The sequence below is a fragment of the Rousettus aegyptiacus genome, unplaced genomic scaffold, assembly GCF_014176215.1.
Source record: "Rousettus aegyptiacus isolate mRouAeg1 unplaced genomic scaffold, mRouAeg1.p scaffold_m13_p_1, whole genome shotgun sequence".
NCBI lineage: Eukaryota > Metazoa > Chordata > Mammalia > Chiroptera > Pteropodidae > Rousettus > Rousettus aegyptiacus.
This window is the reverse complement of record NW_023416284.1, coordinates 59,980,669-60,008,093: the sequence shown is the minus strand read 5'-3', so window position 1 is coordinate 60,008,093 and position 27,425 is coordinate 59,980,669. Positions and strand designations below refer to the sequence as shown.

Here is a 27,425-nt window from a genome sequence, read left to right as displayed (position 1 = left end):
AGTATCATTGTAGACAACTTTTGTGTCAAATAATACACAACCTGGTATCAAAATAAACAGGTCTTTATTTATCACTTTTTCTGATAGAATAATGAGTAAATAAAATTGTTAAGCTTTAACTTTGACTTATGATTTTTCAAATACCCCTGGATGTGTATACTTAATCAAAGTATCCCGTCCAGAACTCTTAAAAGTATTTTTATGAGTTCATGATCACACAGGATGAATTTAAAAATTCAGAAATATCCACTTTTGTTGTTGATGTTTTTTAAAACTGTGTTCTAGGCCTGCTTGAATTTTTTTTCTTTGAGACACAAATGGTGATACTTAAAATAACAAGAACAATTACCACAGATCCAACCACTATCAACACCAAAAAAGTAATGCTAACTCTGGAATTAGGGTGATTTTCATTAGGAGGGGGATTTGGATCACTTTCATCAGGATCTGCTTGAGGAATAAACAAAGCTACTTGTACAATATTGGATACTTTTGATGTCAAATTGCTTTTATCCACACTTTGAATGGCAATGAATATGTGGGTTGCGTTTTCTTCTGAGATATTTCCTGGTTTAAATGTAAATATTTCCTTGGAGTTGGCCTCCTTTGGTGACAGATCTGTACTGTTTACTTGCAGAGCATCTTCAAAATTGTCTCTTAGATCCAGGATGCTTCCACTTATTCTTATGATATACTGTTGAACTAAGAAAAAAAGTTACATGTAGCTTAGAAACTAGAGTTTATTAAATTTCTGTTTATTCATTCTCCTCAGAAATATTGTTTAGTTATCCCAAGCTTGTACTCCCATCCAAGGCCTTACAAATTTTCCAGTATAAGATGAACTTATGTTTAAACTCTGCCAAATTCTACCTTCTTTGTGTGAAAATGGGACTCGTTAAAATGTGTCATATTTGATTGATTTAAAAATAAGAGATTATAAAATTAACGCTTTACCAACTTATCAATTAAACATTATTCTCCTCCCACCCATGCTGATATACTTGCTTTTGCATGAGCACCTTTCACTTAATCAATGCCACATGACCATTTATCCTTACCTTTTCCAACATCGAAATCATCTCCTGGTGCTGTCCATGTTAGACTGATCACATCCCCAGTAGGTGTGGCCTCAAGGTCTGTGATTTGACTTGGTGGATACAGGTCAGGCAAGGGAAATGTTGAAACATTTGAAACCACAAATGCACCTCCAGACACTGTTCTGATGAAACTCTCCAAGTTTGTCTGAGTATCCTCATCAATTTCAGGGCTTGGTGGATTCACTTCGATTTCCCCTGCATTAAAAATGTTTTTGTTGGTAATGAGCACAACACTACTAGTATTTTCAATAGAATTCACCATCCCCGTTGTCTTTTCTCTTTTTATTTTTCTTTTGTTATATAAACAGAGTCACATTTTACTAAGTTTTGTGACAAAGTCTTAAACATCCAATTGTTGGGAGAATTTTTTTCTTTAGCATTACGACCAGCATATTGTAGGATATAATTGAATAGTTAATTGCTTTGGAATTAAGGCTGCCCTGAAAGGGAATAATGTTATATAATTGAATATATGCTTTTTTTTTAAAAAAAGAATTTATTTCTCAAATTATCTTTAAATTGGGAATAAACCTGGGGAAATTACTACTGGTTCCTATCCAACCACTTGTGCCAGGTTTTCCCCTTCCACCCTGCTGCAAGTACTGTGGAATAATATTTTGGTTTATATTCCACTTGTCAACATAAAGGCCCTAAAAGTCAATCACAAGATAAGAGACAAGATATAGGAAAGTTAATAAGGAATGCATTCATAATCCTTTTCATCACCTTGCCTAATACATTTTTTCTTTTGACTGAATAAAAAATTAAAAATAATTGTTTACTTATTTATGTGTCTTTTACAGTGTATACAAACTGAAGGATAAATTTTGCTGGCTTATGCTTAGGTACATAACATATTAGCCTGTTTCCTTCGTCCTGAGCTGGAAATCTGTCATGTTGTTTTTCATATAGGTAAGGTGCTCCAAGCTAATATAATAATGGCTGAAATTTATTGAATGTTACTAGATGCCAGACATTGTACCAAAGCTTAGGTTAATTTGGAGGCAAACCCCAGTTATGACTGAGAACTTCATTCTAGAAATGGGAAAAGCAATACTTTGGATTCTAAAATGTTTGAAGCCTTAATCATATCAACTCATAGTTATTCTAGTGAGCATGGGGTTTCAGATATCATGAGTTACTCACCATCCACTACCCAGCCTGGTATATATGCAGCTCTGTTCAGTGGATTCCTTAAGTTTTGTGTGGCAGTGTTTGCTCCTCCATGAGCCCTTACTTTTAAGCTATATCTGCCATTTTCTGAATAAGATATAAAATACCTGGAGTAGACCCCATCATTTTTGAAAGTATCAGCACCTACGTATAGAAATTAAGGAATAATTTATTATTGTAAAGAAAATGAGAAATATAAGCATTTTCGAAGCCAAACAGATTGCCTTGATCAGCATATCCCTTAGACTGACTCCCTGTTTTGTGATTGACTCCTTGGGGAATATTTCCATTATGCTCTTACAACCACTATCTTGTTGAGTTGATATCCTTTACTTATTATACACACACACACACACACACACACACATAGTTATATAGTTGTATATAGTTATGTATATATGTATTATATATAATTTTATAATATATAATATTACACACATATACACACACTGATACCTATGTGTGTGTAATAAATACCTTCACCTTATCAACTTATATGCAGGTAATTAGAATACTCTTCTTACCATTTCTCAGCCAAATGGTTTGCTTGAAGCTCTTACTATACCCAAACATATAATTGTGTCATCTCTCTGTTCATATCAGCAGGCTCTCCAAAGAAAAAATATCTTTGCATAGGATTTAATTCTTACAATAGTCACCTAAAAATCACTTATTTTGACTTATCTTCAACCACTCTTTTTAAAAAAATTTTCACCTCTTGCTTTATGATCCGTTAACTCCCTAGTCTGATAGCGGAAAGACCCATCTGTTATTAGAATAAGCAGTTGAGCAGTTAAGGAATAATGTGTCATAAAATATGTTTTTTGATGTCACTGGGACTGTGATTTGGTAAATTACAAACAAGTTTCTCAGGGCATTTAATATTTTAAGGCAGAGGTTTTTAAAATGAGGTCCTTGGACCAGGATCATCTGCATCCCTTTGGATTGTATTAGGAATGAAAATTTCTTAGGCTGCCTAGGGAAGAGCTTAGCATTCTGTGTTATAACAAGCCTTTCAGGTGATTCCTTTGCATGCTAAAGTTTAGGAACCCCTGCTAAGTCATTGATAATCACCAATACTTTCTTAGGTAAAGGCATTCCAAGTTAGCTAAGTAGCTACCTGGTAAAACCTTGAGAAATGACAAGATACAGGTAAGTTTTAATGTAACATAGAAAGGGTTGGAGGAAAAGGAAGAGTCAGGGGAGAGTTGAGGAAAATATAATATCAGATAAGACACTGTGGTACATCAAAGAATTATTTTACTTTCTAAATTTTTCACAGGGCCAACTCTTAATGATAGGATTATAAGTTGACTGAATTAATTGCGAAAGATAGAAATCTCTGATAATTCATACATTTATTAAATTTTTTTTTCTTTTCTTTCCTTACTGAGCTCTTAAAAGAAGGTTCAGTTCCCAGAATAATCCAGAGTCTGGGAAAAAGGTCTTTAAGCACTACTCACCCATACAGACTAGGGAGACAGCATGTCCAACACTGTCTTGTTTCCTGTCAGATCATGTGTCTGATGTCCTTCTGATGTCCCCTTTTGTCTGCCCTTGGGCTTCAGTTCCCAGGACTATATTTGTGCTTTGTTCTAGCTATTGAGAATTACTCTTGCCTGTGTCCACTTCTCTATCAGGGACTCGAGTTCTACTATTTAACCCTATGGGGCTGCTATGCTTCACTCTCTCTGGCCAGAATTCTTGATGGTGTACCCCTAAGAAACACTCGATCAGAGTTCTTGATGCTGTTCTCCTGTCTCCTGAATGAGACCTTGATTGTCTAGGTAATAGACATTGATTATCTAGGTGACAAATAATGATGACAGTAAATAATTATTCAGTGCTACTAATGTAGGGAGAAGGCCAGAGTATTAAAATGTTAATAAAGCCACATTCAGAGACTGCAAGATGCTAATCAGCCCTGCTTGGCCAGACCAGGGGGAAACCTGTAGGACAAAAGGAGATTTGGGCTGAGATTACTAACCCACTCCCCACACCTGTGAGGCAGAAACAACCCAAGAGTCATTCCCTGTGGCTAAAACCACGGGGAACCTATGGATTAAAGCCTGGGAACTGCCAGTAGGCCCCTCACTCTACATATTCTTACCTTTTCCATGCCGCATACTCTTCCCTTTCCTCACTGTATGTCAGTATCAAAGAAAATGGAAACTAAAGAATGACATAAACTAAATTTTCTGGGTTCCTCTCAGTGCCTTTACTCTGTCTCTTTCACTGTCCTTGTCTCCGGTGACTCTGTCCCTCTCAGTCCCTCAGTGCCTTTACTCTATCTCTCTCTGTCTCTCACACTGTCTCTCTCACTCTCTGCCTCTGAGAGAAGATCACACTCTGTCTGTGGAGTGTTACCCCCTTTCTAATAAACTTTCTTTTGACTCTAACTTTGGCGTATGTGTTAAATTCTTTCTTCGCTCTCCGCCAAAGAACCCTCTCCTTTTCTTGGTACAGAGCTTGGTCTCCTCCTGCCGCCCCACTTGGGGAAATTTGCCCCGTCCTGCATCACTACCACATACAAGACACTTGCTAATCAATTTGTAGGTTTTACCTGGATAGAATTTCCTTCTAATCCTGCTGTTTCTCCATAATCTGCTTCAATTCTTCTGGTGTCTTTCACTACCCCTCACTGCCACAGAGCCTCATAACATATACTGAGTAATGAAAATATAGGCTTATTCATAAAAAATCCATTACCTGCACCATTATCCAAAAGTTCCAAAACTTCTGTTTTTCCACTATTTGATTCAATGAATGCAGTCACATTGGCTCCAAGAATGGGTGTATATCCTTGTAGAATTTCTGCATAAACAATTATTGGGCTGGGGAAACTGTTTGTGTCTTTATTCATTTTAGCATTCAGTATGATTGGAGGCACAGAAGAATTTGCTGCCCGAGAATTAACTGTTAGAGTTAATGTTTCTGGGTTTGCATTGGTTCGAAGACTATAAGTCCAAACTCCCACCTAAAAATTCAATGGAAATATAGTAAATATCCAAGATCAAACTATTTTCTGTATTTCCATTATCTGAGTCTAAAATAAATCTTGTAACTGTGTTGCCGAATAAACAGGGTCTTAGGATTTTGAGGTGTTTTGAAGGTAAAAGGATGAGAGATGAGGCAGTTTGGACAGGGCATCCTGGCTATTGTCATGCACTGAGTGGCTACTGTTCAAACTTTATGAAATCTCAGCTGGGAAAAGTAATTTTGGAAAGTTCATCTTGGTCTTAGCCTTATTCTTTGACCTCAGAGTTCCTAGATTCCATGATCTGGTAATGCTAATAAGGAATGGCTATCTATACACCAAGTTTCATAGAGTCTCCCTACATTGCCTCTTGAAAGTTATTCTTAGCCTACCTAATTTTTACCCTTCCCTCTCTTTCTCCAGATGCAAAGTTTTTTCATCTTCTTTCCTGCCACCACAATTAACCATACAGGCATAGAAAGTATGTTGTATTTTATTTTAATTTTGAAGATGATACAGGTATTGGCACTCTTATTTAGGATATTAAACAATGAATTTTCAGCTATGAAACAAATTTGTGAGGAAGTATAAAAGCTGACTGCTTACCTTTGCAGTTCCTGGAATACTGAGATAGGCCATTTTGGAAACTCTGTCCACTGTAAAACTTCCTGTTGGTGTTCCATTGGGATCCCAAAGAGAAATCATGGGAGACTCTCCGACCCATGTGACAAGAAAGAATGTGTCCTTTCCCACAGTGCTATCAATTATTACAGTGCCATTCATCCAGGGATTATTGTTGAGCATTAATCCCTTACTTTCGAGCTGTTTAAATATATTTTAAAAGTTAATGACTTGAGAAGAGAGTAATTTTATTCTTTATTATTTTGTTTTTTTAACATGGTTCTTAATTTCTGGACTGAGAACAAACTTATATAGAGCATGCTACCTTAGGCTTGTGATCTCTCTGAAAGCTGATTGGGATATGACAGCTGTTAGAAAGTGTGGAAATATAGGGTCTGAGGAAAGGCCAGAGTATAATAAAAGCATTAGAACAGGTGAATGTGTTTTGCTATGGAAGACATGGCCCTATTATTTCTTCCCAATTGTTTTAGTAAATGCCCACCTGAGACTTTAGCATTCAAAGATGCTACAACCTCAAAGATTTGCTGTAGTGTGTGTGTGTGTGTGTGTGTGTGTGTGTGTGTGCATTCCTCTAAGTTTGCCTATCTTCATGATGACTTCAAAGAAAATAATTGGTGGTGGCTAGAGTATTTGAGTACACAAACTAAGGTGGAGACTTAAGAGAGAAAATTGGGACTAGCAAATAATGAGACAGGCAGTCATGGATAGTTTCCTGATGTGAAATCTTTTAATAATTTTTAACACATGATAAAGTGAATAGCACTGGACAATAAACATGTCCAACAAGAGTGTAAAGAGGGCAAAATGATGTTTATGAATGTTGGAATCCTGAGAAGTGAAAGCTAGGACCTTTCTGTTAGAGGAACTCCAGAGAAAGTTTTTCAAGTCTTCTTGGATGGTTCTTAGTCAAGGAGAATCAACTTTATCCACTGACCAGGAAGGTGTAATTTCAAGAAATGATGGGAAATCCCTCTTCTACTTCAACCCAGTCCTAAACCAAACATACCTTCATAGCAATGCTGAGAGAAGGGAGTAAATTCTATCATTGAAACATCATTGCAATGACAAAACTCTTAGCCCTATGTTAAGTGGGCATATCTTTGAGTGGACGAAGTATTATTATCAAGTTAAATCTGAATATGAGTGACTTTTAGATTCCCCATCAGGAAAGTGTAAGGAAATTAGAAGGCTTTGGCTACATAGTAGTACTGGGGGAAAATAACTGAGTGAAGAGTGGGGCATAACATTTCCTATGTATTCCAGCTGCCATTTTAAGTATGGGTAATAAAACCTTTTTTTCTTCCCCTTCCGTACTGTTTAAAAAATCTGTTCTCAAACATTTTGAGCACTTCCTGCTTGCAAATGTTGTGTTTCTGGCTGATTTTCCACATCCTGCTCTTATACTTTAAAATTCCTTTGGAATATTCCATTTTAATGTCTCTCATCCACTAAAAATTACTAAAGTTAAAACAGAACACAAAATAATATCATCAAAATCAGTTCTCCCTCCTTACTTGTCCATTTGAGATAGTGATATCATCATTTTCTAAGTCAACCAGATTTCAACCATCAGAAATTAGCTTTATCCTTTTTCAGTTTATTCTCCATACACCGCCAAGCTAGATCCCAGACCAGTTTTTAATCTCTTTGTAGAGTGACACTACAAAGTGGATCTCTAAATCAATCCACACATAATCCTAACCCTGAATTCTATAACTTACATGCTCTTCATTGTCGGAGAGTAGAGAAAAATAGGTTTGTTTAGGTGATCATGTCAAGTTTGAATATACTCAGTGACTATGTACTGGAAGATAGATGACAAGTCTTCATATAAAGTGACATGATATAGACTTGGTGGGAATTGATATGGATAGAAACAGAGTTTTGTAAAAAATATTTTGAAGGAAACAACAGTTGGTGTTGACATTTTACATGGAACATGAATGAAGAATCGAAGTTTAGTCAAAGTTTTTGAATCTAAGTAACAGAAAATGAGGGTGTTATTTAAATACAGATGAAAAAAAGTTGAGTTCAGAAGAGAGGTGAATAAAATAGAAAGCCAGTGAAAAGAGCGGTTGAAGAAATAAAGAAAACCCTAAGTTTTTAGATATGCAATCATTATTCACTCTGTTTCTTCATGTAAATTTATTTCTAAGATACTTTGTTTCCATTTCCAAGCCTGGTTCTTGAGTTCATTCATCTCATTAAATTTATTTCACAGCAGTGTAGGGTAGGGGAAAACTTGGAAGCATGAGATGTTTTTTATGCATTCATAGAAATATGGATGCTATATTATTAGACAAAGTCTATTATATGAAAATTTAACATTATTAGGTTTTGATGTTGGTCCTTACTCAAACTCTATGGGAAAAGAAAAAGGAAAAAGTATGTCTTCTATTTCATTACTTACTTCACTATTTTACTACTTCATTTGGTTATATCTAAAGAATCATTTCTATCTCATACTGAAGGTTTGATTTGAATTAACAATTTACTTTGAGAAAACCATAGAATTCAAAACTTATAATAACCAAATTATTATTTTTTTGATTGTGGCTAAAGGCAAAAAGAGAAACCCGAGGAGTGGGAGCTCAGACCTGAAGAGGCTGCTGGGTAATATCAGTGTTTCCTGATGCAAGGGCCCCGAAAGCATCAATGAGGCCGTTGTTCTGGGCTTGATCTGAGGAAAAAAAATGGCTTCCTCCTAAAATGTAAATACATTAACTAGGTTGCTTTCTAGAAAATAAATACTTAACACAACTTAATGATTTTAAGATAACAGGGTAAAAAAATTATAGCTTCAGTATATATCACTAAAATAGACCAAAACCCATCAGGTATAAAGATTAACTGAAATATTAAAAATGTCATAACCGAGAAGTGTAAGCTACCTTTATACCTCACTTATAGAAATCTCAGCTGGATGAAATACATCAAGTAATCATAGAATACAAAAAAAAAAAAAAAGATGTTACAATTCTATTCTATGTATTAAAGCTCACAGAGTTTCACAGCCCTTTAGAGGAATTCTTCACTTTTATTTAAGATGTAGATCTAATACTATTGGCCTTTAGGTTTTCCAGCCAGAGTGGATCAGACTCAGAAAATGAGAATGATTAAAGAGCTGCTATATTGAAGTATCCTGACAATAGCTGGCAATGAGGACATAGAAAAATGTTAAGCAATCGAGAAAAGTCCAAAAAAGCACCACTTTTAGAGGGCTACTTGGGATAGAAATAAAATTTACAGTGGCCATGAAAACACTTTAAAACAATGGGAGCTTACACAACTAAGCATTCAAAAAGCAAGTATATGTTTGGTACCATTAGAAGCCAACTCAATATAGTAACTGATATTCATAATGTTATAAATTATGAATTCTCTACTATGTTTAAGAAGGCACTGAAAACATGTAGTACATTTTTATCACATGTCTCGTATTCAAGATAACAGCTACCAGAGTAAATGTTTGTTTAGAAACTTCTCTGTTATTTAGATCTATTCAGCCTGAGCCTCTGTTAATCCCCTTCCTTCCCTACCCCTGCAGCCTAAGTAAACTCTGATATGAAGGATTTCTCACCATGCCTCCCTGTGCTTTGCATTGTCATCCCAACATGATTTTTTTACTCATGACCTGATCATCATTTCTACCCACTTTTCTTCTAAAGAAATTTAATATCTTGTTCAAGGCCCAGCTCAGAAGTTACCTTGTCTTTTATGCCTTCTTTCCCTGACTTTGTACAATCCTGGGAGAATTAATGGCTTTCTCTGCTCATACAGTGCATGTCTCCTATATATTCCTCCTGTTAAGGAGGAATGTTATCTGATTATGCTATCAGATTAATGGTTTTATTTGTCTCTCCATCCAGCTGGGCTCTGAGCACCTTGAGAACAGAGATCAGGTCCAATTTAACACTGGACTCTAGCTCCTGGCATAGCACCTACAGAGCTTGAAAGAAGTTGTTGAATTGTCAGCCTCTACACTTATGTGTTGCTATCAAAAGACTAGAATATATAGCTCATATTTTACCTGTTATATTGCTCATCTGTATGACTGCTTCATCAGCAGATGGTCCCAAAGCAATAAAATGAATTATGGCCCCACTTTGTTTCACTTTATCAACGCAATTCCTTGCAGAGCTATCCTCCCCATCAGTCAGCAGCACTATTTCAGATCCATCTATTTGAGGGTGTATTTCTCTAATTACCTGCAAACATAATTAGAGCATAATTACCAAATGTTTCTAGATCAAATAGACTTATAAGAGATTGGAAAAAAATGTACAGTGAAATAAACAAAAGTGTGCAGGAAAGAAGAGATAGCTTCTGTTTTAAAATTATAGAATCTGCAATCTACAACCCCTAGGGGAATTTAAACTTGTCTGTATTTTCTGTCAATCTGCTCTAGGAAATGTTTGCTCAAATGAAGTTATATGGGAGCAGGGCTTTGGAACATCTTACTTCAGTTAAATGACAATGACATTTCAGTCTGGGAAAGTCAGGTCAACCAGACACCAAAACAAAAGCAAAAACAAAAACAAAAACAAAACAAAAAAACTAAATGTGGCATTAAATACTTCTCTTTTTTTCCTTGACCAGACTTCCCTCTGACAAGCCTTCAGTGTGTAAAGTCTGTTGCATAGACAGCTAAATGCATTAAGAATCCACCTCAACATTAAAAAAAAAAAAAAAAAAAGTTAATGATTCCAATTTAGGGAACCCTCAATCTGCTCATAGAAAAAAGAGAAAATTCTAAGCAGGTCAATGGTAGGGAACTTGTTATACATATAACTTTTATTATACCCTTAAAAGGAATAAGCACAAAACTAAGTATATTAGTGGTACTCAGAGAATACATGAATTATATTTACTGAATTTTATTTGTGTCTTGAACTCTTTTTCTACAAAACTAAATAGTTTATGCTCAGAATTCTGACTCTAGGCTCCTGTAAAAAAGGATAAAGAGAATTCATCACAGGATAGCAACTATATTTCATCTTCTCTGACAGGTTTAATTAGTAGTGGCCTCCTGGTACACCATTTTGAGAAATTGAATCCAGGCCATGAGGAAAAAATGACAGATTATCAGTGGCTCTCATGGACTTGGAACAGAGGTGTATAGATTTGCAGAAAAAAGATTTGGAATCTTTAATACAGTTGGGGTCAGAGAACGACATGACCAGCCTCATTTCAATGTTTGCATATTTTGAGGCAAAGAATTATATATACACATATACATGTATGTATACATATATATACATAATATATATACATCTATATACATACATATATATGTGTATATATATATTGCATAATATATGGGAAATATGCTCTGACATGCATTAAAACAAAACTAAAAACTAGAAATTTGTTTTTTACATTTACAGCATTTATACAGCATCTACACCACATTCCCTCTATATGTTTGATTGAAAAATGAAGATCTCTCTGCTTCACCTGTCCCTTGTATTAGTTATTCACTGAGCACTTAATATGTGTCACTGTCCTGGCTGCTGGGGATTCAACAGGAAGAACTACATAGTTCCTTCATTCATGAAAAGAATGGAATTAAATTTTAAAATGTTTATTGAAATATAAGTAGGCATAATTGTGACAAAGAAGCAATTCATATATTCCATAGTTCAAGAGAAACAATGGGGAACAGTGTGTAAGCAAATTCGTTAGAGCATCAGAAGGGGAGAATTGAGAAAAAAGACTGGAAAGAGATGAGAGAAGTTTCATTGAGGGGATGAGAGATATTTGAAAAACATCAGACTAAGAAATTCAGACTTAATTTTATAAGCTGTGGGGGGCAAAGTTTTCTAAGCAGAAAAATGACAAATTTGATATTATCAGCTCAAGATGACAATTTGGAAAAATATAAGATTTTTAATAATAGTTGTGAATTACATATTTACTAAAACAATAAATATTGTTTTAAGTATATAAATATATCATTTCATTCAATCCTCGTAATAATTCTACCAGGTGGGCATTCTTATTTTCTTGCATTTTATAGTTAAGGCATTGAGAGTCCAAAGATACGAAAAATGTTGCCCAAGATCACATAACTAGTAAATTATAGAGCCAGTAGTCTGATGTCAAAACTCATGCTTTCACTAACATTTCTTACCCCAAACTAATAGTCCCTGCTACATATGCTTTACTAGATAAACATCAGATTGCCCTAACTAAATGACACAGAAACTGAAATGAGGATTGGCCCAAAGTAAAATCATGCCATATACTTGTTTCATTGCCTTAAAAGTTGATAACTTTTTCTGCCAAAGCACAATTATTTATTTAACCTTTATTGAATACTGACTAATAAAGGCAAAAGACAAAGTCCTTGACCTCATTGGGCTTATACTCTAGTGGCATTTTTATAGTAATATATTCATTCATCAGTTTGTTCATCGATGCCCTGATCCATTAAGAAATTCATCAAATAATTTTTTTAATGTTCTTGGTATTATATTTCTTAGAATTAGTTATCTTAAAATTAGTGAGCCAGTATGTGCAGCAGCACTAACAGAAAAATGTCCTAATAATAAAGAAACAAACTGTATATGCAGTATGATTTTCACCTGAAATGCTGATTCAATTCCAGCGCAGATGGAAGTTCCTCCACTAGCTACTGTAGGCAAACTATTCAAGAGCTGATTTTTCTCATTGCTGCTTGTTATTTGGATTAGCTTACTTTTAATGTTGGCAGTACTATCAAAATGCACCATCCCTACCCAGGATCCATTTCCAGTGATCTGCAGCAAGAAATGTTTTGCTGCTTGATTCATTCGATTTAGGCGATTATAATTCTGAATAAAAAAGGACAAGAAAAACAATCAAGTGGTTTTCAACTAGAAAATATTAGCACATCACATAAAATGAGTAAGCAGAATTTCTTGTTAAGAATTTTCTATTGTCTATGCCCATGCCACCCTGAACAAGCCCAATCCCGTCTGTTCTTGGAAGCTAATCAGGGTCAGGCCTGGTTAATACTTGTGCTAACCTAGTACCTAGGAAGACCAGATGCTGTAGGCATAAAAAAAAAAAGAATTTTCTATCAACAGTAATTGGTGTTATTAAAGAAAGCAATTACTTTTTAATTTATAGAATTTAAAAATATAGTTATATGTTTTACGGGACACCTATAGCATAGTAAGGAACACAGGCTTTTGACTACAGGTGATTCTTGGCTGCTAAGCACCCAAATTACAAGTGGAGGTTGGCGGTATTGGGTGGAATTGGTGGGTGATGACTCATTTCTTAGAGACTTTCAATTAGTCCTGGGATCCTCTGTTCTAGTTGAACAAGATGAAACCGCTTCCTAGATCCCACAATATCAAACCAGACTATCATGGATTCTAATTAGAGACTGAAATCTCACCATCCACTGAAGACTAGAAAACTAAAAAGTTGAAACTTTCTTGAGTTGCAGCTATTATCTGAGAGGCCTCATTACTATCTCTTCTACTCCTAACCCCTCCCAACCACTTCTACACCAATAGATTAATTGGAACTGGTTCTTTGATAACCCATTAAGGCCTACATCCTTCTTTTCTAGGTGAATGCCCAGGATGTAAGCCTCTTCATACGTTTGCTTTTTCCAGTCACTCAATAGCAACTGATCTTTAGTACCTCCCTTTAACACATACCCAAATTTCCTTCTGAACTCCCTAGAACCAAATCATAATGAGAAACTTCTACATCCCCATCTTTGAAGGCTCTCTTTGCCATTTTGTTTTACCTTTAAACCTGACTCCGCCTGCACCCTGTCTAGGAGTCTCTCAATCAGGAATATCATCTCTCCCCAATGACACTTCCTAGAACATTTCTATGTGCTGGTGTCTAGCACTCTGATGCTCTTTTGGAAGCCATGTGCTATTGTGGATTATTTCATTCAGCTGTATCATTCTCTGCCCTTTTCATTAACCACACAGTCTCTCATTTGTTGAAGACATTATTCCTGATCTTTAGCATGCTCAGTCCTGCCTCAAATGTCCCATCCTTTCAGGTGCCTTATAACATTACATCTGCTGGTTTGTGTTCCATCCATTTCAACAATTATTTATTGAGCACCTACATGTGATAAACCCTTTTCTAAGCAAAAAGGATACAAAGGTGAATAAGATATGGTTTCAAGTAGTAGAGGACATGGTTCCTAGAGGATATGGTTCTCAGTACTAGAAGAATTCTTAGTCTAGTGGGAGAGAAATGAGATTTTTAATATAGCATACAGTAATAGAGGTTTGTACTGCTCATTGTGGGAGACCAATAAAAAGGCATTTAGCCCAGCCTAGAAGAACAACCCATTTTGTGGAGGAAGTGGGTGCCTGCGCCAAATTTTGAAGGATGAGAATGCGTTAACTAGGTGATGGGAAGGGAGAGACAGTTTTCTCTATGCAACTGTGAACCCTTCAAGTATATGGGTCTCTATCCCTAGAGCCTAGCACAATGCCTATTATTTACTAAATGACAGTGGAAGAAATGAATGGTTGAATCTGACCATATCTTCTTTATGGTGTTGCTTTTTGTTTGTGTATTTGATTATAAAGAGGTTATTTATATAGATGATAAATAAGACTGACTCAGAATGGAGTTCAGCAATCTGCTCTATCTCATGTCTGTCAAGGATTTCCAGTAGATAATGGGGGCAAGTAAGAAAGTATTTCCATATTTCAGTCTCTTGTTCTAATCTTCTAACTAAATCTTTACTGATGGGCCTAAAAGTCCTCCTCAATAAACCATCCATTTTCCGGAAAACGAACAAACAAACAGAGACTCTCGGGTTAGGTCTTTTAAACTCTATTGACATCCTTCTTTCATTACAATATTTAATGCCAGTCCTGTGGTTATGATCAAAGGAAGTGATGGGTCTTATGCCACCATGTAAGTTAGAATAATCCAAGTAAAGATAGTGTTCAGGGTGTTCTTAGGTATTAAACTACCCACTAGTTACCACGTCCCAGAAAAATAGGCTCACGGACTTACCCCCATGCTTCCAGACTTATCAAGAACTAAGCACACAATTCTGTCACTGATCCTCAGCAATGAGAAGACAGGTGGAGGGGGTTGTACCACCATAGGTGTGGTGTTTTTTAAATCCTCAGAATTGCTGATCACCTCCCATGTGCTTCTGGCATTGCACATTTTGTTTTGTATGCTTGGAGCTTCTCGGTTATGTGTTTTTTCATTACAGAATTTAACGACCTAAAAGGTTAATAACATGAAAAAAAAGTTTTATATATGATGAATTTAAAAATTCAACAAATTTGAAAATATTTGCTACAAATATGCTATGTATTTAATGAAATATGATTCAGTGAGGAATCATATATTGGTAAGGAGGATTTTCAATAATAGTAATGATAAGTAACACTTGTTGAGTCTTTGTCATGTTTTCTATATACCAGTCAATGTTCAAAGAACTCTATATTAATGTATTTAACCCCTCAGGTCACCTGCCCAGATATTTTATAAACATGATACCTGTTCTTTGATTATAAATATACAATATGAAGTAATAATTGATATACTCACAGAGTCAATACTTGGCGTAAACATTATGGATGTCTTTTCAGTTTGCTCTTTATCAGGGAAGAATCGACAATCTTTTTCAAACAATTTTGTCTTAGAATCAATTCTGCATCTCTTAATTGCACAGCTGTTTCCTTGACATTTATAAACTCTATTTATACCTGTAATACCTGTGGAACACCTGAAAATATATGACAGTTAGTCTTTGAGGCAACCTAACTATTAACATTTTAAAAAAAATCTTAAGTATCTATTCACAATGATCCTTATAACAAGGTTTTTATTCTTATATGTGTACCACACACATCCTATTTTGACAGCAAAGGTTAAAGGTTTCTCCCAGCGCAGTATGTACAATGGCTGAGTTCTCTGCCAAGACTAAAGTTGCTGCTGACCTGCTTACACTAATGGCTGTAGATTCCCCTTTTCCAAACATTCCTCTTTGTAGCCTTATGGTGGTAAATGAATTGTAGGCATCTGAACAAGACAACCTGTGAAACCATGTACCCTTGGTACCATCTTAGCTTAAAGTTCTTTGTAGGTTTCTTTTCAAAGAAGATATCCCCAAAAGAATGAGATGTGACATAACTGCAAGTGTTTTGGTTATTCGAGGAGAATTTTTATCCAAAGTGAAATGTGGCTTTAAGGAAAAAGACTGAAATGCTTCCTGGGACAGTAGAATCAAGAATGGCAGAGGCATTTTAGATATATACTTCATTTCATATAATTGGCCACAGGTGGCAGTGATTATAACAAACATGCTGAAATGTGAATATATCTCATCTTTTCAATGCATTTCCAGTTCAAATCTAAGAAGCAATGATTAGATTTCATTTAGTCACTTAGGGAGTATCCTACACATATGTATGCTTCTATTGCCCCCAAATTCAGTGAATATAATGATGTTAGCTATGTTAACAATCATGATGAATTTTCTGCAGCAGAAACTAGACATTTAGGGGGAATATGATATAAACAGACATAATGTAAAACTCTTTAAATTACATGTCCTGAAACTGGTGCTATGGGCTGATGGAGGGCCTTCATTAAAATCATATATTACTTGTTTGTACATTTTTGATAAGTCTCCAACCCCAGCAGGGCATCTAAAATTGATTAAACTGATGGCACACAATTTTAGATAGATTTTCTTCAACCATTCTGCTCTCTTACCTTAGAACCAAGAGGATTGTCTATTATTAACTGTGATGTTACATTGGTATTTTAAAGTTAGTTTTGTAAATCCCAAGAAATTTCTGTTTGTCCTGTGTGGCTCCTTAAGCTATTTGACTATTTACTCAGCCTACAGTTACCACTATGTATTAACATGTTTTTTTCATTCTTATCTAATATAAATAATTTTGATCTCCAAGCATATAGTATAGCCCTTAACACAGAGCATAACTTCAGTGTAAATGAGTTCTGGCAGCTATGGCGGAGAGGTATAAAAATATGTCAGCTTGACTTCCAAATGTTCTCGATGTTATGACTATTTTAAATGGGCAACTAGCTACTTTGAGATACATTTTCTTAAACCCAGAAAAGGACTGTTTTGTGATATAGCATCTATTATCTGCATTGGGACAAAATGAATAATTGGCATTTCAAAGAAATTAGACTAAGGAAACAAGAAGTTACAGCCCAAAGTAATTGAAGAAAATTTAAATAGTCATGCCTTGTTGCTTCAATTTTTTTTGACTTAGCACTGTAGTAAGGCTCATTGTCATTGTATTCATCAAACACTCCCCAGCGGAGATGGGCCCACTCATGGACAAACCGTCTACCTGTGGGAAACATATTTCAAATACATGATCATAATTCAAGTGACAAAATTTATCCCTCAAAAATTTTAAGAAATGTTGTTTAAATTAAAAAAATTATATTTTGTTTTTAAATAACTGCCAACATTTATATTTTTGTTTATAAAAAGCATATAGCATTACATTGAATTATAGCATGTTATATGGTATATTATTTCTTATTCTACAACATGTTAAATCAATGAAACATTTATTATGTATATGCTATGGACAGAATAGACTGAGCTTTGGGTTTTAGTTCTAGGGGAGCAAAAAGTCTTAGATATAACAATGTTTTTTAACTCTACAGTGCTCGCTTCTACTAACAAACAGATACATAATGTATTTGTGGTACTAAAATTTCATGAGGGTGTAATTAAATGTTAAAAAAATGTCTATACAGAAAAAGTTGAAAATCACATGATATCACTTATATGTGGGATATAAACCTAAAAGTAACAAATGAGCAAGACAAACAGAGACTCATAGACATGGATTTTAGGCTAGTGGCTACCAGAAGACTATAGACTAGTGATTCCTAGTGAGGTGGCGGAAGAGGAGGAAGGTAGATGGGGCAAAGGAGGGTCAACTATAGGGTTTAGGGTGAGGGCGAAGTGGGTAAAAGGGATCAAATATATAGTAGCTGAAGGAAAATGGACTTTGGGTGGTAAACACACAATAGAATATACAGATGTCAAATGATAATGTACACCTGAAAATTATGTAATTGTATTAACCAATGTTAGCCCAATAAATTTAATTAAAAAGAAAAGATTGGAAAGCACTGCTATAGATCATATAAAATGTTGGGAGTATCTAAATGAAGTGATTAATTTATATTACTTAACACATATAAACATTAATTATATAAAAATAATTGTTATTAATTATATATATATATTCAGTACTAGGCTGGGTACTAGGAAATATAAAGATGAGTAAGTTATATTCCTTTACTAGGATAAACTTACAGAGAGGAAGTCAGAATAAAAAAAAAATTTACCTAAGAATTTCAGGGTAAATTGAAGAAAAAAAGAGAAATTCATAGCTTGAAATACAGGAAGAAAAGCAAGTAGAATTTTTGTTTTATCAATGTTAGGAAAAACTTTAAAGGAACTAGAAATGGAGAAGAAGTTGGAAATAAGTCTGTTCTGCTGCCATGTGTGTTTCTTTAACTCAAATTAACTCATAAAATCTGAAAATAGGGGGAAATTTTCAGTATCAATCGAAAGTCATCTTTATTCTTTAAGTCTTTGCTACTCAAATGTCTTCCTTTACCCAGCAGCATCAGAATCACCTGGGAGCTAACAAGAAATGCATAATCTTGGGCCTGCTCTAGACCTACTGAATTAAAATCTGCTTATTAACATGATCCCTAAGTTACTGCTCTATGCATTAAGCTTTAAAAACACTGGTTTAATATTTCCTAGGCAAATGGAACTCAATTAGGGATTGTGAAATTATATATAACCTTCAGTATAGGAAGAAAAAAATCCTCATGTCAGTTACTGCAATAGGAATTTGGCAAATTTTAAGAAAATTTAAAACTGCCTATACCTATAGCTCTCTTTTTATAATGGTCCACTCTCAGACTTGCTTCTTTCTCGCTCATGGCAGGTTGCCCTGCCTCCCAAACCTACCCTAATTTAAGAAGAATAATACATAAGGATAACAATGATGAGGGAGTTGAGCTATTTATACTTGCCGTGGAAATGACTGACCTTGTTGGACATGCTACGTAGGAAAAAAAAAAAAGTATAGCTAGAAGGGAGCAAAGGATTAGATGTGCCAAGGATAACATGGTCAGACTAAAGTATGAGGGAAAGTTAAGATTGAGATGAGATGAGTTGACGGAGCTTTCAAGACAGGGGTGCGGTATAGGTCCAGGCACTGATTGTTTGACAGAACCAAGAGATATGATTGAAGGGACAGTGGAAAAAAGAGAGGTGATCTTGGAATATGCAGATTCAGAAGGTTTTCCTTGCATAATGATGTGTGAGTTGGGCCCTCCTTTCACAGAAATTTGCATTTTATCTGAAAGGATGTGTTTGAGTTCATTTGAAACATGATCTTAACTTTTAGATTGAACTAGATGAAATTGCCATTTTTATAGGTAAAAGTGATCACTTATAGACAAGTTCTTATGTAACCAAATGGGTTGAATAATAATATCAGCAACTAAAAGCCCAGCAGTATTTTCTCTTGTCCAGGAACTATAATCTGGGCTACTTTCAGCTTTTCGCCCAACTGCCTTCCATCAGATTGACATGTAATTCATTTATATCCAGCTTTGGAGAAATGGGAAATAAGATCTACAAAGCATGCTTTAAGGAAAACATTTATTGTTGCTGCCCTGTGTTCAAATTTCTGTAGACACTGTACTCAGTACAATTGCATGGATTATCTAATTTAATATTCACAACAATTCTATAAAGTAGGAACTCCTCTATTCACCGTTTTGCAGGAAGTAAACACAGATAGGCTAGCTCACTTGTCCAGGGTCATACATAGCTGAGAAGTAGGAGAGTCAGGATTTGAACTTAGGGACTCTGGCTCCAGGGCATATACACTTAATCTGGGTACACAGATATTTGTTGGAAGCATTGCAAAATGTATGTTAACCAAAATTCCTACCTCTTGGTCCATATTCATTTTGCTTTTTTCCAAGTACAAAGTCAGGGGAGAAATGGATGTATTCTCCTTTTTCTTCACAGGCTGTGAACTGTTTGGTGTATGGTTCATCTCTACCTCGGTGGATAGGTGGTGCAACTAAAACATCGGCCTGAGAATGTTTAAAAAGATTTTTAAAACATCAGAATTAAAAATGACAACATTTAGTTTGAAAAACTCTGAAACAATCAATTTGCAACAAAATTGAGGAGCACCATAAAATGCAATATTTTAAGAGAAGTTTTTTGATTCTTACATGTTTGTAGCTTTCATGTTTTGGTCTCTTGTATTGAGGATTTTTCTTCCAATTATCAGGAATTAATATTGATACATTTTTGAAAAAAAGTCTTTTCTCTGTGGCTTCAAACAGGTAAGTAGAAGCTGTGGTCACCATGTCCTATTATTAAAGGAAAAAATATGTGAGGATGGCCAAGTGACAGTGGACTAAATGAGCAGAGGTTCATCACAGGAATATCCTAGATGAAGAGTGGAGAGAAAAAGCAACTAACTAGTAAATAGAGTTTCTGCTTCAGAATTCCAACTCTGCCACCATCGGTCCAAAATTATAACTTAGTCCTGCACATTTAAAGGTTGTGAATCTTCCATAATTCTTCAGCAAAAGGCAAATGCATCTATTTGGTGTTAAGAGAAATTGCATAATATGATAAAGATCACCTACATGGTTCCAGTGCTGGTATTAGCACTTTCTGGGTGATAGATCTTGGCCAATTTATATACACTCTGAAGTTCAGTTTCCTTATCTCTCAAATGGACTATTACTATCTATAAGGTTGGGATAAACATGAAATGAGTTATAAAATGCTCGATACAAAGATAGTCATAAAACTGGTTGATTACTGTTCATCAGTCACAGATTTAGCTTATGCAAGCTGAGGAGAACAGTCTGTAGGCATGAGTTATGGGAGAGGATTTTCATTACATACCCATTCCTTCAGTAGAGATGGCTAGGTTGGAGTCTGGAGGTGAGGTGATGGAAAAAATTCATAGTAGAGACAGAGCTTTTGGACCATAGGGAGAGCTTGTTTGTCTACTATCAAGCTGAAAACATTATCATCTTATATTTGTTCAGTATTCTGAACCCAAAAATACAATGATTAATAAAAGAAATAATCCTAATAATCCTAGAGCTTAATATCTGGTAGGGGAAATAGATGGATTAAAGGGCTTTATGGTAATTAATTCTACATGATCAAACCCACTGAATAAATTGAGGAATCCTGGATGTTAGATTATGATGTCAACCTCTTCATCTTACTGGCAACATCCCAGTCTATAGTGTTGTTTTCTTCGAGGGAGGCTGTGTTCCCCATGATGCTTCTTGACCTAGCGTAAACACACAATAGAACTCTTCTCCTTCAGGAATTACAGAGCTCTCTTCTCTGTTCTGTTGAAGACAGTCCAGTGTGCTGACTCATATATACTGAAGAGAACAGCAAAGTAATTGGGTTCAGAGGCATGGGATCAGTCAGAAGGCCAGAATTCAAAGTACTGAAGGCCCGGAGGACTAACTGGGAGTAAGGAAAGGTGCTTTGAGGAGCTCCCAAAGTGGGTTGAAGGTTACTTCATCACTGGCCTAAAGCAGATGAAAGAATTCTCTACCTGTTCCCTAAGGATATCTCCCCTCTCTTTTTATTTTAGGATATTTCGATCTCATTGGATTGTGGCTGTCTGTTTGAAGTAATGGCTCTCTCTATGCCCATGAGATAAAAGTGTGTATAGTGGTTGAATTCACCAAGAAGAAAATAGAGAGAACTCAACATTAGAAATGAAGGAGGACATGTTACAAGTAATAGCACAGTAATGCGAAGGATCATAGGAGACTATTATGAAAAATTAGATGCCAACAAATTGGAAAACCTAGAAGAAATGAAAAAAATTCCAGGAAATGTACAACATACCAAGACTGAATCATGAAGAAATAGAAAATCTGAACAAACCAATTACTGGTAAGGAGATTGAATAAGTAATCAACCGCCCTCACCAAGCAACAAATAAAAGTCCAGGACCAGACAGCTTCACTGGTGAATTATACCAAACATTCAAAGAAGAATTAATACCAATTCTCAAACTCTTCCAAAATAGAAGAGGAAGGAACATTTTGAAACTCATTTTATGAGGCCAGAATTACCCTGATACCCAAATCAGACAAAGACACCACAAGAAAAGATAGGCTGATATCCCTAGAGCATATATACAAAAATTCTCAACAAAATAATAGCAAACTGAGTTCAATAATACATTTAAATGATCATATGCCACAATTAAGTAGTATTTATCCCAGGGATACAAGGATGATTCAATGTCTGCAAACCAATCAACATGGCACAACATTAACAAAGTGAAAGGTAAAAATAATATGATAATTTCAATAGAAGCAGTAAAAGAATTTGACAAAATTTAATACCAATTTATAATAAAACTCTCAACAATATTGGGGTAGAAGGAACATACCTCAACATAACAAAGACCATATACAAGCCCTCAGCTACCATCATACTTAATGGTGAAAAAAAATGAAAGCTTTCTAAGATCAGGAACAAGACAAGGATGCTCACTCTTGCCGCTTTTATTCAACACAGTTTTGGAAGCCCTAGCCAGAGCAATGAGGCAAGAAAAAGAAATAAAAGTCATTCAAATCAGAAAGGCGGAAGTAAAACTGTTGCTATTTGGAGATGGCATGATATTATATATGAAAACTCCACCAATAAACCATTAAAATTAACAAATGAATTTAGTAAAGTTGCAGGATACAAAATCAATAGAAAAATATGTTGCCTTTCTATACACTAATAACATACTATCAGAAAGAGAAGTTAAGAAAGCAATCCCATTTATGATTGCATCAAAAAAGAATAAAATATCTAGGAATAAACTTAACCAAAGAAGTGAAAGTCCTGTACACTGAAAACTATAGAACATTGATGAAGGAAATTGAAGAAGATACAAATAAATGGAAAGATATTCCATACTCATGGATTTGAAGAATCAATAGTATTAAAATGTTCATACTATCCAAGGCAGTCTGCAGATTCAGTGCAATCGCTACCAAAATGCCAATAGTATTTTTCACAGAAATTGAACAAACAATTCTAAAATTTATAAGGAACTATAAAAATCCCTGAATAGCCAAAGCAATCTTGAGAAAGAACAAAGCTGGAGGCATCATATTCTTTGATTGTAAACTATACTACAAAGCTATCATAATCAAAATAGTATGGTATTGGCCTAAAAACAGACACAGGAGTCAATAAAACAGAATTGAAAGTCTGGAAATAAACACACACATATATGTCAATTAATTTATGACAAAGGAGACAACGATATACAATTTGGAAAGGGCAATCTCTGCATTAAATGGTGTTGGCAAAACTGGAAAGATCCACACAAAAGAATGAAACAGGGCATTGTCTTACTATGTATAAAAACTAACTCAAAATGCATTAAAGACTTGAATGTCAAACCTGAAACCATAAAAATCCTAGAAGAAAACATAAACAGTAAGCTTGCTGATGGTTTTTTGGATTTTACACCAAAAGCAAAGGCAATAGCAAAAAAAAAAAAAAAAAAAAAGAGTCTGATTTAAAAATGGACAGATCTGAATAGACTTTCCAAAGAGGACATACAAATGGCCAATAGGTAGATAATAAGGTGCTTGGCATCTCTAATCATCAGGAAAATGCAAATTGGGATGACAGTGAGTTATCACCTCACATCTGTTAGAGTGATTATTATCAAAAAGACAAGAAATAATGAATAATTCATTAGCAAGAATGTGGAGAAAAGGGAATCCCTGTGCACTTTTGATGGGAATGTAAATTGGTGCAGCCAATATGGAAAACAGTATGGAGATTCCTGAAAAAAAATAAAATAAAAGTAGAACTAGCATTTGATTCAGCAATTTCACTTCTGGGTATTTAAACAAACGAAATGAAAATACTAATTCAAAAAGATATATGTACCCTCATGTTAGTTGCAGAATTATTTAGAATGGCCAAATCTAAGTGTCCATAGGTGGATGAATAAATAAAAAAGATACGGTATATATAAACAGTGGAATATTATTGAGCCTTAAAAAGAAGGATATCTTTCCATTTCTAACAATGTGGATGGAACTTGAGGACATTATGCTCAGTGAAATAAGTCAGAAAGAGAAAAACAAACACTGTACAATCTCACTTATATGTGGAATCAAAAAAAAAAAAAGGAAAGAAAAAGAAAAAACAACAAAAACGGAGCTCATAGATTCAGAGAACAAACTGATGGTTGCCAGAGGCTTTAGGATGTATGTGGAGGTGGGGTTGGCTAAATGGGTGAAGGGGTCAAAAAATACAAACATCTATTTATGAATAAGTTATGGTGATGTAGTATACAACAAGGTGACTATAGTTAATAATACTGTATTGTATATTTGAAAGTGCTAAAAGACTAAATCTTAAATTCTCACACACGAAAATATTATAACTGTTATGATGATGCATGTTAACTAGATTTATCTTGGCGGCAGTTTTATGATATATATGAACATAAAATCATCATGTTACATACCTTAAACTAATACATGTGAATTACATCTCAAAAAATTTTAAAAGGTGTATGTGGTGGTTTGAATTATGGTACCAACTGGAAAAGTAGGGTCACTGCATACAGTTGTGTGGGTTGTACATTGTATAATTCCAGGAGATTTTATTTACTTTGGAGTTTCCATGGCCTTTTGTCACTACCTTGGGTAATGGTATGTTCTCAGGTCATGGAGATATTTCACAAACTCTCTTTCAGATGACTGTGATCTCCTGGAACACACTAGAGTGGCTAATAATGGTTCATGCAGACTTTTCAAGCAAAATTTCTATACTATTCCTTCTAAATTGTTTTTCAGAATTCCTATAATTTTGTAGTTGGATCAAAGAAGATTAAAATATCAATGTTTCCAAAAATAAGTACTCATAAACTAAAAAGATACATGAATACAGGAATAAAGAAGGTTGACAATTGACATCTCAGGTAGTAAATTATAAATCAATTCAGCATAAAACTTATCATGGTCAGGTAGTATCCCAGGCATAAGGTTATATGTCCACATGTTGGTTCACCAGTTATTAAAAAGAATTATTTTTAATATCCTATAAAGGCCAGAACGCAAACCCAAGGTCTCTAAGTCTTCAAAGCCCACGGGCTGGATCTTCACTCTAATTGCACTACCTGGGAAACCTTTGAAAAGTTATTTAATCTCTCCAAATCTTAGTTTTCTCTTCTGTATAATGCGGATGATAGCTTTTTACGTGGTTTTGTGATATTATAAATGCAAAAACTTTGTAGAGGGCTGAGAGAATGTCACGAAACATTTTGTGGTCTAGGAATGTCTACTAAAATGAATTTTTACTTATAGTTTCACCAAAGGACCATTTTAGCAAACTTTTTTTACTCCTACAAATAATCCTTCCAAATACTGATTTCTGAGGTTCAGAATTATTTGAAACTGATTAACTGTTCCTGGACACTAAGAAGCCATCACTCAGAATCAGCTATATTAACTGCTATCCAAGCTTATGTTCTTCGGTAAAAGGATATTTACTTTACCCTGTAATTTAAAAGGTGTCAATAAGTAAATACCACTATACTATGAATGTTTATACAGAATGAGTGATAAATGGCAGCCACAGAATCACCTGCTCACAACTCATGTCGTTCCTATCAGCTTCTGATGGGTAACAACTCCCATGCAGAAGCTGATAAAACAGTGAGCATAAGGACACAACAGCTGTAAACGAGCAGGAAGAAGGGCAGGAGAGCTAAAGTTGGAGAGGCAGCAATGCAATGCTGGAATGGACAGTGGGAATTGGAGGCTCTAGATAGGGTAGTGGAGGAAATGAATATAAGGAATTAGTAGATATTGATGTAAGGGACAGGGGAAACAAATTTACATGGCTGTAAAACCAACCTATTTCAAGGAATGATATAGCTAAAATAAACTTTAGGGATACAATTCTTGGTTCAGTCCTGGAGCCTTTATCTTCTCCATTTGCACTACCTAATGAACTCATGTGTTCTCATGGCTTTAAATCTCATCTACACACTGATAATTCCCAAATTTTTATCTCCTCCCAGGTTTTCCTCCTAAACTCTGATTCCTATCTCCATCTATGAGGATATCTAGTAAGCATCTATAAATTCAAATGTCCCAAACTAACTCCCGATGTCTAAATTGCCCAATAATCTCCACTTAAGTCTTGCCCTTCTCAGTTGATAATTCCATCTTTCCAAGCATTCAGGCAAAAACCCTTAAAGTCTTGACTCCTGTCTTTCCCTCCTACTTTCCCCTACTCCATAAGCATCTAAACCATCAGCAAATTTGCCTGTGATTCCTTCAGATTATGTTTAGAATCACACTATTTTATGATCTCTACCAAAATATCCCTGTTCCTAGTCACCATCACTTCTCACCTGCAGTAGCTTCCTACCAGGTATCTTTCTGTACTTCTGCGCTGCACAGGGCTTATATAGGATGTGTGACAAGTGGAAGCCCTCAACAGTTTCTTCAACATTACAGTCAGAGTGATGTTAGAACATGCATAAGAGAGCACACCTGTCCTCTGCTCAGAATCCTTCCATGAATTGAGGCCTATCACATTCAGAGTAAAAGCCCACATCTTTCCAGTGGTCTGGACCCTGCTACCTCTTCAACTTTAACTCTCTCACCCTTCCTCCTGCTCATTTACAGTTGTTTCCACATTGAGCATGCTTTCACTTCCATGCTGCTGCACCCTTTATTTTCTCCTCTAGATTTTCAATGGGCTCTTCCCTTGCTCATCTCATGCTCCTTCTTAGATTTCACATCAATAGTGAGGCTTTCCCTGACTACTCTACATGAATGAATAATCCACATTCTCTCCCTACTCCAGCCCCAACAATACCTCCTGTTCTCCTTTGCTGATTTATTTTACTACATAGCAACTTACTACTAACTAACCTGCAACACATTTACATGTTTTTATTACCTATATCTTAAAAGAATGAACACATCAAGAGGACAGGGGCTTTTTCATTCACCGTTGTCCTGCCATAAGCATTCAATAAATAATTGTTTAAAGAACAGACAAGTCCAACTACTCATTTACAGATGAAGAAACTGAGGATTAGGGAGGCCCTGTGGCTTATCTTTGATCTTATGCTGAGACAGGGTAGAACCCAGACTAGAACTTCCAGTTCTCATTATCCTTTCCAGCATTATCCTCATTACATCATGCTCCTTTTAAACTTTATGGCGTATTCAGAAGTTTCTGTAATAATTATTAACTACTATTTTTTTCTTCTTTATAATTCAAGCAGAAAAAAACCTCATTTATTTCTTACCTTTATTTGTTCAATTAGTGTTTCATCTTCTGGCACACCAGGGTCTATAGCAATGATAATGTCTTCAAAGCCATTGCCATTCAGCTGAACAAGGGAAGTATTAGACCCCGGCAGCAGGTATAGGACTAAGAGGAAGACAAAATTCCTGAAAAACCCCAT

The 27,425-nt window shown here is 35.3% G+C and overlaps 1 protein-coding gene across 1 annotated transcript; it reads right to left on the bottom strand.

The window, feature by feature from the left end:
- CLCA4 (chloride channel accessory 4) lies at positions 1-27,425 on the bottom strand. The gene is made up of 14 exons (XM_016148525.2): positions 27,267-27,425; positions 20,152-20,292; positions 19,860-20,007; positions 17,102-17,210; positions 15,430-15,607; positions 14,881-15,099; positions 12,477-12,704; positions 9,920-10,097; positions 8,487-8,593; positions 5,854-6,069; positions 4,980-5,247; positions 2,244-2,414; positions 1,059-1,292; positions 1-702 (listed from the first exon to the last, which is right to left on the bottom strand). Exons 1-14 carry the CDS (start codon positions 27,423-27,425, stop codon positions 269-271), a joined length of 2,790 nt encoding a protein of 929 aa, XP_016004011.2. The 3' UTR covers positions 1-268.

Coding starts and splice junctions, on each gene's coding strand:
- CLCA4 (XM_016148525.2), bottom strand. CDS start 27,425: ATGGGGTTTTTCAGGAATTTTGTCTTCCTCTTAGTCCTATACCTGCTG. Junction 1,293..2,243: donor ACCAGGCTGGGTAGTGGATG/GTGAGTAACTCA, acceptor TTTTTAATGCAG/GGGAAATCGAAGTGAATCCA. Junction 703..1,058: donor TGATTTCGATGTTGGAAAAG/GTAAGGATAAAT, acceptor TTTTTTTCTTAG/TTCAACAGTATATCATAAGA.